Source organism: Pelophylax lessonae (genome assembly GCF_965119305.1).
Source record: "Pelophylax lessonae genome assembly, chromosome: 10".
NCBI lineage: Eukaryota > Metazoa > Chordata > Amphibia > Anura > Ranidae > Pelophylax > Pelophylax lessonae.
Window position 1 is genome coordinate 181120779 of NC_138777.1, and position 12834 is coordinate 181133612.

Consider the following 12834-nt stretch of genomic DNA (forward strand, 5'->3'; position numbering starts at 1 on the left):
CGCTGGCAAAGGGAGTGACATTTTGCTGTCTTAGTTACAGACAGAGCAATTCTGTAGGGACAAACAGGCAGCTTCTTGACGATCCTGCCGCTGGCGATTTCACAAGTTGCCAGAGGCAGAATGACTTGCAGCAGAGTCATCCATCTGACATCGGCCTAAACCCACACTACTATTTGATAATTGCAATGCTTGCTAAAGAATATATCTTTTCAGACAATTGGAAAAAATATGTACGTGTGCACATATATAATTCTATAGTATACAGTATATATATATATATATATTAGGGATTGACCGATTATCGGCCAACAACGATATATCGGGGGCCGATATGCACTTTCCCCAATATATCGGAATCGGCCCCTGAGGTTACCGATATTGTTGATATTTAGGAAAAGTGCTGTACCGGAGTGATGCCTGCAGCTAGAGGCATCACCCTGGTACCGGTGTCCATAGACGACAGTTGGCTGACTTGTAATGACAACCGATGCGGCTGAGAAGCCACTCGGCTGTCATTACAAGGAGCAGGAGTGGTCGTCCCCCCCCCTCCCGCCGCCTTCCGCGGCTCGCCTGGGTCTCCCATCCAACGGGAAGATCCGGGCATCCTACCTCCACCGCGGCCAAAGAGATGACCCGATCAAAGCCGCATTCGGCTCTGATCGGGTCTCCATGTAAAAAAAAAAACGGAAGTGATGTCATTATATCACTTCCGGGTACTCACGCCAAATTAAAAAAACTGACAGCATTCAAAACAGCCAAACTTGGCGTTTTGAATGCTTTTCAGTGCCGAGGAGGGGTTTGGGGTCTTTAAGACCCCCAGATCCCTCCACAAGGAGTACCTTTGGAAAAAAAAATAAAAAACATTTTTTTTACATGTCTGAAAATATCGGACAGTGCCGATATCCGATGACCAAAATATCGGTATCGGCATTAAAAAAAACGATATTGGTCGATCACTAATATGTATTTATATATATACATATATATATATATATATATATATATACATACATACACTTTTTTTTCTACTAAAACACTACACATCAAATCTCTAAATAGTCCCGTAAAAACATGCTCAATGGGCTATATATATATAAAAAGTGTCAGAAAGGAATATAGGAAAGATACTTCCAGTTGTTATTTTAGGTAAGAACAGAGTTTGAATATTTGACATCACATTGACATTATCCTCTCAGATAAAGTATTATTTTGTTAGACCACCATTTGTATAACAACCTAAAGGGTACATTTTTTCTTTGTATAATAGCGCGGATTACTGCACTGTACATTATGTTGCAGATTTAGCCCTGTTTGTCTTTACTTTGTGTGCCTAAACATAGTACTCCATGTAGAAAATGCAGCCATGCATTTAAAAGCATTATTCTAATAACATCTGACTTTTTGAATAACTTGAAGCAAAGAACAGTACTAAATTCAGTAGTGGGACTAGTGCCTTAGCATTAGATGGCCTAACAATTACATCAGATTTCATCTGGCATAATAGCGGTCCATAGCATCTATGGCACAGTAGGGGAGCCAAACTTGTGATGGTCTGATGTTTTTCCATGCATTGCATCCCATTTCACTGAAAAACAGTAGGGCTTGCTCTACGTTTTCCCACTGCAAACCAGGGCAAATTAATGAAATGCACCAGTGTGAACTTCTCCTATTCACATACTTTAGACAGTAGTTTAATGGAGGAATAATTTAGAATATAGTATATATTATTACATGCATAGAAGCTACCTAGCTGCATCATATAGATTGGACATACTGTATATGCTGGATGGATGGAGTGTCCATATGCTTGGGATGACAGGGAGAACTGGGGACTCTGGAGGCTTCTAATCATTATATTATTTTGCAAGTACTCTGTTGGACTTTGTCAGCTATTTTAGGATCAAATAAATACTACTCTCTAGAAACAACCAAGCTGCTGCAGATATTCGTAGGAATTGCAGGAGTTTGCATTCTATACCTGTGGGTGCACTCCTGGTTCCACAACAACACTAAAAATGTAATCAATTATTAAGTCATCATCATTCTTATTTACAACACTTTGAATGTTGGGGCAAGCGCTTCATTGGTTGCTAGCAACTGATGTCGGGGATTATGACAGTGGAACAGGGAGAAGGAACCTGAGACTGCAGTAGGGAACTGATTGAAGCAGAGAGTATAAGCAGCCTTTGCAGACTTTACCTTGTAATTTGTGCACATTAAATATATGCCACTGACCCTAGCTGTGGGCCAGATAACACCTTGTAGAAGGCAGGATGTGGCCCTTTGTTTGGAGACCTCTGGTTTAGTATAAGACTATTGCACAAGCAGGAGGTCTGAGTCAATATGGTTGTTCTCTTGACCTATTTCTCGGTAAATCTGACAACCATCAAAAATTATGTGGATACACTTTTTTTTTTTTTTAATTAGATTTACATTCTTAGTGACTATTCTCCTTTAGTATAATTTCACTTTCTCTCAAAGGTCCCTATACTGCAAATGAGGAAATATGTGCAGGCAGAAAAATAAAATACAAAGAGCTGTTGAGCAACCAAATACAAATTGGATTCTGACGTAGTGTCTTTAGTAAATACAGTATTACATTTCTGATTGGCTGAACAGGTTGCAGCACATATTTTCCATGATGAATAAAGCTGAACTCCAGGCAGATATACATGGCACAAATTAATTCAGCTCTGTAATTATTAATACGCTAATAAATGCTTTTTTATGAAGTATCAGAATTTGACTTGGTTTGCAATCTATGGTACGGTCTGTAGATCAGAGCTAGGGAGGGGGAGGGATAAGCAGCAAAAGGAGTCAATCAGATGTTCTGCAGTGAAAAAGCATGCTGAAAGAAAAAGACAGCAGAGTGACAAACAAGCTAATCATTGTGCTGCTTCTCTTTTCACTGTTCAGTCCCAGGTTGGAGGTGGGACTTATAAGTGAAAGATACATTGCAGCAGAGAAGGATCAGGTCCCCTCTCCTGACAGACAGGACTGTGTTGTATGGCAGAGCTGTGTACATATCAGGGCTGTATGGACAGAAATGGAAATATTTTGGTAGATATAACAGCTCCATGTATGTGTTTCATTTCTGTATTTAGCCTGGAGTTAAGCTTTAAATAAAATGTTAAGAGCCTTGTATACAGTGTGGAAGAGAAGAAGTCATATTTACTATATGTATACTATAGTTGCATGGCATATGCCGGCTTATTTAATATTCCACAGTAATCCACAGCAACCAATCAGAATCAATCTATTACTATTCTGAGTAAGATCTGATTAGTCGCTGCTTTTTGCACATCACTACTTATTATGTTTCCTTAATCAATAAGCCTGGCTGTATTATGTCTTCCATTTTGGTTGTTTATCCCACAAGTTTAGCAGCAGAATTCAAAATATGCCTATCAGAAACATATATAAACCCTGGTATATCTTCCTACGGGTGTCAGATGAAAGTCAGAGAACCAGTGAAAGAAGCCCTGACCCAGAGGCAGTAAGCAGGGGAGAAAATGACAATGCTCTGATGCTGAAGTGGCTAACATATAGAATACCATCAATTTACAATCAATCTCAGTAATATAGGAAAAGATTCTAATACTGCAAGAAGTCAAAGATCCATATATAGTTATAACCTTAAAAATACTAAACACAAGTGCTAAGATCCTGGATATGTGTAAATGTCCACGTTGTGTAGATATATACTTATATATGTACACATGGTTGTCTAAATATATATATATGCATATAAAAAGAACAAAGCTCAACTTTGTTAAAAAAAAATTATAACTGACTTTGATGTCCAAAAGCTACAAAAAAAAAAGAAAAATTACCAGCGTTTCCCAGAATCCTTAGCGGCTCACGGCAGGTAACTAATTACATTCAGTGGAACCCCATTCCTTTCCTTGCCAGGGCAGAGGAAAGTGGAAGTAGGGCCTCACGGGATCAGTTAAACAGTATAAGTTAATTATGATTATAGCATAGTCTCTTTCAGGGCCACAGGAAATATATTATTTGTGTGCAAAACAATAATGGCGCTAAAAGAGGTCCAACATTTTCATGCTATATTTTTGAACAAAGGGTGTTGTTGTGTTGTCTTAAAATGTTTCCTGAATCCCGTTCTTTTCATACATTCAAACCTGGACGTGTTTGTGGTGCACACCCAGAATCCACCCCTCCCCTGCTGAAAATGAACCTTCTGCAATATATAACATTTGGCATAAGTTAAACCATTTTAGCTTAGCAGATCTTTTTCTATAGCTGCAGTTAGGCCTGGAGTCTAGTGGATCCATCAGTCAACGATTGGTCTTAAAGGACCACTATTGTGAAAAATATTGTAATTTCAGTGGTAGGCCTTTAACACTGGATATACCAGTGGCTCCTTAGTTCTAGTCCAATATGGATTTGCATATAAAACAGGAATACAATAAACTGTTAATATGATAGATAGGTGTTTGTATGTAAAGAGTTTCTCCACACACAGCTAATATTATTTTCTCCAGCACACAAATGCACATTGCTTAAAGTGTATGTAAACCCTTACAATAATCTTGTTCCCTTTTGGGTAAATATACCATGGGAATATACCACCCCTGACGACGTCACTGTATGACGAAACACGTCGGTTTGGCTGACGCCTTGACGCATGCGCAGACGAGGGACGCGGCGGCCATCTTGCTGGTGGGATATCCATATGATTTTTATACTGAATGCTGGTTACGATCTTCTCAAATGTAAGCTGCTTTCCTTTACTCCTAAATAAATTGTTTGAATTACTACACCATGAGGGGATTATCTCTTTATGTCTCCTGAGTGCACAAAGGAATTGTTGGGAGTCCAATCCGGTCGATATAGTAGGAGATGGACAAATGTGATTAGTTTCTTCCTGCTACTAACCTATCCACATTCTGGGCGTGTTTGACCCTGTGGGGTCTATCAAGTTGGTAAGAGTACCTTGTGATTTTGTTCGGTGGTGGACTTTCCTGCTTGCACCCCTCCGTTTTCTGGGATTTATGTGGACTCCATTATTGCACTTGGGACTCGTTCATTCTTTTATTGTTAGCCTATTTTTATATTTGGATTAGCACGACACCATTTCCTACCATACCATGGAAAGCATTTTGTTATTTCTGTTTAATAAATGTCTGAAATCCAGGACTCTGCAGTGTGCATCTCCATGTTATGGAGTAGAGATGGGTTCAGGCGTGTTTGGGATCCTAGTCCCGACCCACCAGCCTGATCCACCACAAAGCCAACACTGCATGCCGCCAATCATAGGCAGTGAGGCATTTACCGGTCCGCAGCTGCACAGACCAGGAAACATCTCACTGCCTATGATTAGTAGTGTGCAGTGTCGGTATGCTGGCAGGATCGGGCAGGTGGGTTTGAGTAGGATCCCGAACATGCCTGAGCCCATCTTTTTATGGAGATAGGAAGAGGACAAGGTGTTCTGTAGCCCTAACACACATACAGTCCTAGGGTGGCAATGCTATTCTTCCATAGATACAGTACATTGAGTTAGTGTTGTCTTCCTAGAACTGGAAGTGTGTTACTGGCAGGTTAAAATAAAACCTGAAAAAAACGAATTCAACTGTGTTTGTGTGACCATTAGGAATACTTTGATTGTTCTTTTTTTTACTGTCTTTAAATGGCTAACATAATAAAATAGGATCGAGTAAAATTATTGTAACCACCACAATTATAGGTAAGCTTTTGATGTTGAGTTTAGATACACTTTAGTCTTTTCCATGCACGATCGCTTTTTCTTCTGTTCTCATTCTTATGAGTCAGTAGGGTTGGTTTATTAAATCTGGTGCAGCTGTGCATGGTATCCAATCAGCGTCTAAATTCAGCTTGTTTAATTAAGCTTTGACAAAAAAAAAAAAAACCTGGAAGCTGATTGTTTCTATGCAGAGCTACTCCAGATTTTAAACTCTCCAGTTTTAGTAAATAAACCTCAATGTTTCGAGTCTTTCCAGGTACATCTTGATTTTCCTGCCTTACCGGTATATGATATAACAGGCAGGTAGACTGCCAAATTATGAGTTTAACATGGCTGTCTAGTAACCATATTCCCAGCAGCCAATCTGCGAAAACTCACATTGGTGGTAACTGGTAAAAAAAAAGTATGAACAGGAGGGAATAAGAAGCAGAACATGGAGAAACACATATTTTTGATTGGCATAAACCCCATCTGAGAAACACTAAGAAAAGAAAACATCTGTATGGAGAACCTCTTTGTCTAGCTATACAGTGCAGGAGGTTCATTTTCAATCTGGAAACTTACAGTGGTCCTGTACAAAGGCACTCTTATTTATAACATATATTTAGATAGGTCACTCATTTCTATCCTCTGTTGGGTGCAGGTTAAGGGCAGTATCTCCTGGAATTACCCCACTGGAGAGGTAAGACACCACGGTATCATCAGGACCAAAAAGAGATGAGGACCTTGATAAATTGACCATCTCTTCTGTCAGGAAAGGGACGGTGTTCTCGAGCTCTGTTTCTTTTCCTGAAAATACAAGAACAGACATCACGTTTACGTGAAGTATTGTAGTATTTGTGAAGCTAGGAGAACTCTCAAATAATCAAAGAAATCTCAAATCCAATACATTTCAGATGAGACCCACAGTGCTAAGACGCCACCTCGCATTACAAAGTAATTTACCTACATACAGTTAGAATAGTACTTTAACATGGAGATAGTCCTAGAACTACATCTTTGGGCGGGTCAATAAACTTTCTATTTTACAATTCAAGCAAATGTCAATCCAATGCCTCGAACCCTATAATAAAGTTTAAGTATGGTTTTACACTATGTAAAGCTTAGTATGGTTTTACACTATGTAAAGCGTCTGGCTCTTTTTTATGTCTTCTAATATAATCCTGTAAATTGTGAGAGCAAGTTGTCTAAGTGTTTTGGCAATTTCTCTACCCCACTTATTCACTTGATGATAAATGTAATAAATGATTACAACCTTTTGTCTATATCAGAATCCAGGCAATGCTAATGCAATTCGCTCAACCATACACTTATTAATAATAAGTGATAGGGACTGTGTTAAAAATAAAGATCTAATTTGTTTACACAGAAATAAACTTTCTATTAATCAAATACAACATATCTGGTAAGTGCCGGTTCACACTGTTCCGACTTGTCAGGCGACTTGGTCGCCTGACAAGTCGTGCTCCATTCTGTGCAATTGGAACCGTTCTAAAAGGAGCGACTCAAGTCGCTCCGACTTGGAAAAAGGTTCCTGCACTACTTTTGGCCGAAGTCGGAGCGACTTGCATTGACTTCCATTATGTGAAGTCAGTGCAAGCCGTGCCGAAGTCGCGGTGCACGGCAACTTTATTAAGTCGCCCCGAAGTCGTGTCGCCATAGTGTGAACCGACTCTTAAACTTTAAAGCAGTGATGTTATTACAGTAATAAAATACAAAGTAAGTAATACAAAAAAGAATGATCTTGCAATATAAATGCAGAATACAGAACATAGACAGCTACAGGAAAGAAAGTTACAGTAAAAGCAACAAAGGATAATGAAGGAATGTTACACAGACAACCTTACGTTTCCATTGTGCAGACAGGGTGAGAGAGAGAGTGGGGGTCTTGCTTTTGTGTTACATATTCTTGCAAAGACCACCCCTATAACTACTTATTCACACCCAACCAGGTAGAGACAATCCCGCTCACATAACTTATGACTTTGCCACATTTGACAGTTAGGCTATGACAGAAATCTTAAGATAGGTCAACTTTAAGTCGCCAGCTGTCATTTATGATCAAGTAGTTTCAGTTAACTATTTCCCCCCTCACCTCAATTGAGCCCTCTGAAAACACAACCCCCACAGAGTTATTTGTCACATACCCCTTTACGGCTCTTTAACATGACAGTTAGATTAGACCAGTGTTTTTCAACCTTTTTTCAGTCAAGGCACCCTCTAAAATTATGGACAGTCTCGGGGCACACCATTCTAAAATGTAAAAAAACGATTCGAATAGTCTTACATAACATTCACACCCAACGTTAGCGGTGATTTATACTTTCAAATCCAATACACGTTTTCACACTGGTACTAATTAGTATTCCAATGTTTCTCTTCTCTCTCAGTGTTTCTCCATCACTCAGCTAATGTGACCCCAGCGCAGACAGAGAGGGGCAGGGAAGGGTCATTGGTTGTTAGTACGCCGGCAGCTAGAAGGCCATAATAGTGCAACATAAAAACCTGTGGCTTTGTGTAACTAAATTGCCTCATCCACCCGCTGGCTTGTATACAATTTTGGGGAAACTTTTAGGCATTTTGCCAAGGCACCCCTGGAGAAACTTCAAGGCACCCCAGTGTGCCTGGGCACCCCGGTTGAAAAAGGCTGAATTAGACTACCAGGTGGCCACACAATTCCAGGGCTGGTTTATAATGCCCTTTTTATTACAGCTGTTCTCAGATTGTGCAATTCCTGGAATTTCCTTGGAACTGAGACGTAGACCCCTATCAGAAGTTCACAATAATGTTCATGAAGGTAAAAATAATTGTAGGCCTCAATATTTCTTTCACAATAGTGGGGAGAGGCTGCAAGATCTTGGGTTAATCTGTTTTGCCGGATTTTTACATCAATCTAAGAGCCCCTTCAGACTAGCGCGACTTGTCAGGCGACTTGTCAGCCTGACAAGTCGCGGTAGGTCGCGGTCCATTGAGTATTACAGGACCCGTTCTAATAGGAGCGACACAAGTCACTCCGACTTAGAAAAAGGGTCCTGTACTACTTTGGGGCAACCTGGGAGTGACTTGCATAGACGTGCACGCGACTTCACAGGTCGCCCCCCGAAGTCGGATCGCCTCAGTGTGAACCGCCTCTTAGGGCTTTATGACTTCTCTTATTGGGGGGGGGGGGGTCATGGTTTTGCAGTAGGCTTTTCGTGTGAAATAAGGTGGAGGAGCATGCAAGTGGTGTGGATCACATCCAATTGAACCTCTTTCATCTTTGCATATTGTTTTTTTTGCACTGAGCTTTTAATTACTGTATGGGACCTTTTCCCCATTGTATGGTTAATTGACATGTTTAGTTATTTTTGTGACGTTATTGTTAATATTGTATAAATTGCATGTTGACTTATCTTTACTTTTATCTTCATCAGTTGTTTTTACTGCACGAAATTGCGTTATGATATTGTTTTTTGCATACACTATAATCATTTGCATCTAGCTACTTTTCTTTTTGTTCAGGCCATAAGTTCAATTCTATTCTTTTTATTTAAAGGTAATTGTTAATCACACAAAATAATAACTGAAGATACCTGTGCAGGGAGAGTTAAATTGTTGGTTTAACCCTTTAGATGGCATCTCTGCTACATTCTTCTCCAGATCTACTGAGAGCTGTTGCATCTAAAATAAAAATTCAAATGTGAAATCTCGTTGAAAATCAAGCCAATAAAGTACACAGTGTATAAAAATATACTAAGTATATTACACGCGCCAAAAGGAGGGAAATCTATATAAATGTGTAGGAACCTAGTAAAGGTATTTTATATTAAAAATAAGTGAATAAAGTAAAAGTGTGTTATGTAAATAATATTATTGCAGCTTCTATATTAAAGTGCGGGTGCTAATAGTGAAATTATGGTAATCACAAATGTGTGGTTACCTATAGCGCTTGCTAAATTATATCATCCTGGGTGAAAAATATCTCACTTGTTACGACAAAGGTTGTAATAAATAATTATTAAATACTGTGCTTTATAAAAAATTCAATAAATAGTAACTAAAATTCATGTGCACAAAAAATTAATATATGTATGAAAAAACAGTCCTCGTATAGGTATCCACCAAAGTGAAAAGTTTGTGAAAAATAAATATAAACAATGTGAAAATAATGAAGATGAACAGTCCAAAAAAAAATTATATTATATATTGCATATAAAGTGCAGGTGCTTCTTTCTTTTCTTTCCTAGATAGCCCTTCGCCGTGGAAATAGATAAATTTCAAACTCACCAGACAATATGGGTCCTATATGCCTTACGGCATTAGGACCAATCGTGCATGAAAAGACCCTTCTCCAGGTCCGGGTACGCTCCCTCCTGGAAAATGAAGCTGCCTCTCTGCAGTACCACTCCACTACGGGTGAGCTCCAGAAACGGGTATGTCTCCTCCAGCCACAGTGTGCCTCCTTGGGATAAAACTCCCCCTGCAGATCACCTCCAGTCACGGGTGTGTAACAAAGGAATAAAAAGCCGGATAGTGCAGTATTGTTTTTCAAATGGTTTAATATTGCACACAACCCCGGTCACTCCAAAAAATGTATAAAATATACAATCCCAGTGAGATGATAAAAGCAGGTGAAAAACACTTCAAAAAGGCTCAATAAAAGCAACTAGTGAGGCAGACGTGGGTAAAAATCCATAAAATCCATAAAACAAGCAAAACAGAACCGCCATACACGTGGGCTGCAAGTGACCGGGTTGTGTGCAATATTAAACCATTTGAAAAACAATACTGCACTATCCGGTTTTTTATTCCTTTGTTACACACCCGTGACTGGAGGTGATCTGCAGGGGGAGTTTTATCCCAAGGAGGCGCACTGTGGCTGGAGGAGACATACCCGTTTCTGGAGCTCACCCGTAGTGGAGTGGTACTGCAGAGGGGCAGCTTAATTTTCCAGGAGGGAGCGTACCTGGACCTGGAGAAGGGTCTTTTCATGCACGATTGGTCCTAATGCCGTAAGGCATATAGGACCCATATTGTCTGGTGAGTTTGAAATGTATCTATTTCCACGGTGAAGGGCTATCTAGGAAAGAAAAGAAAGAAGCACCTGCACTTTATATGCAATATATAATATAATTTTTTTTTGGACTGTTCATCTTCATTATTTTCACATTGTTTATATTTATTTTTCACAAACTTTTCACTTTGGTGGATACCTATACGAGGACTGTTTTTTCATACATATATATATATATATATACGTATATATATATAATGTATACAGTTGGTTTGGGCTGCTCATTCACAAGAATTACGTGTATATATATATACAGTATATACTGTATATATGTATATATATATATGTATTGTGTATATTGGCTCTAAAATTTAACCCCGAGTCACGCTCGGGAATACCGCTAGGAAGGTTAAAGTAGAAGTATGGGCAAAACTCTTTTTAAAACTTTGGATAGAGTAAGGGGGAGATATAAACCCTGTCAGATTTTTTTTCGCCATCTCTGTTTCATTGTTACATAGTTATATAGTTACATAGTAGGTGAGGTTGAATAAAGACAATAGTCCATCCAGTTCAACCTGTGTAGGTGTGTGTGGCTGTAATCATCTCACATACCCCTGAATGTTCTGATCCTTGAGATGCACGTCCAATAGTCTTTTGAAAGCCACCATACTACCCGCAGAAACCACCTCTTGTGGTAGAGAATTCTACAATCTTGTAGCCCTAACAGTAAAGAACCCCCCACGTTGCCTGAGGTTAAAACGCTTCTCCTCTAATCGCTTTGTATGCCCCCGAGTCCTCATGCAATCCCTTCGACTGAACAGCTTTTTTTCTAAGCTGAGATCCCCATTGAGATATTTAAAAATTGCTATCATGTCCCCCCTCAGGCGTCTCTTCTCCAGGGAGAATAAATCAAGCGATTGCAGACGCTCTTCGTAATCAAGGTCCTCCAATCCCCTAATTAGTTTAGTTGCCCTTCTCTGGACTTTCTCCAGCTCCAACACATCCCTTCTGAGGACTGGCGACCAGAACTGGACAGAATACTCCAGATGCGGTGAGATCCAGATTGTGAAGATTTCCTTTCACTTTCTGACCCATAGCCAAACAGGAAGTGGGAGGAAATCCCTGTAAATTAAGGAAATTCCCTGGGGACCCCCACGTCACCAGAGCTAGTGTCCCCATTGGAAGATTTCCCCTCTATTACTTTTCTGGGGACAACCCAAAAATTGGGATTTTCTTTTACTTTCACTTATACTGAAAATGGTAAATAGACAAATAGAGAGGGGGACTCTCCCTAACGGGGGCACAGATAGCAATAGATACCTGACAGGGGTTTTAATCTCTCTCTCTCCACTCTATCCAAAACTAAATCAAAAAGTTTTCCCTTTAGTTATACTTTAATGGTCCTGTAATCAATTTGAAACATTAATTATTTTTTTTCTAACGTGTTTTTCTGCCTCGTCGTAACATCCTCTGTGAGCTCTCAGAACTTTGTTTCCTCACTGCTGTTTGTGCGGAACAAGCAGTGCACATTAGTTGAGGCCATGTGTACTACTCTATGCACACTACAAATCCTATAGTCCATTTGGGGAGTGAGCTAGAGAGAGTGGCTACATTCCTACATATAGGCAATGAAGAAAGATTGTAGCCACCCTCATAGGAAGTTGGATGACAGCAGCAAAAAAAAAAAAAGAAAAAGAAGAAAAAAGGAATTTGGAGGAGGCAGAGAGCAATAATAGGTACTTTTTTAAGTTAGGAATATATACTTGAATAGGATTCTTACTTTATAAACCAGAGTTTAAAGTCATTTTAACCGTAGTTCTAAGCTTTCTTCACTCTACTGAAAAATAAATATTGCCCAGAGCTACACTTTAAACATACTCTCTAGTCAAGCCCAATATATTCAATCTATTCAGTCTGATCTTTATTTAGCATCTACACCCCAGCTGTGGGCCATATGACATCTGTCTGCAGCCTGTCAGTTGACATGAAGAGCATTTCAATAACATTTGTATAGATGTATTTAGATATTGCTTCTGCTCAGAAAGAACTGCTTATTTAGCAAACCAGTTCCAAGAAAAATATACAATACAAGAAAAATAAACTAATTGGTTGCTATAGA

General features: G+C 39.4%; 1 protein-coding gene across 1 annotated transcript in view; it reads right to left on the bottom strand.

The window, feature by feature from the left end:
• Nucleotides 1–6335: 6335 nt before the first annotated feature.
• Nucleotides 6336–12834, bottom strand: part of HSF4 (heat shock transcription factor 4) — a gene marked incomplete at both ends in the record, with an annotated part of 142639 nt that continues 136140 nt past the window's right edge. Inside the window, 2 exons of the mRNA XM_082270358.1 lie at nt 6336–6511; nt 9295–9382. Coding sequence (XP_082126484.1) covers nt 6336–6511; nt 9295–9382 — 264 coding nt within the window. The remainder of the gene's footprint in view (nt 6512–9294; nt 9383–12834) is intronic.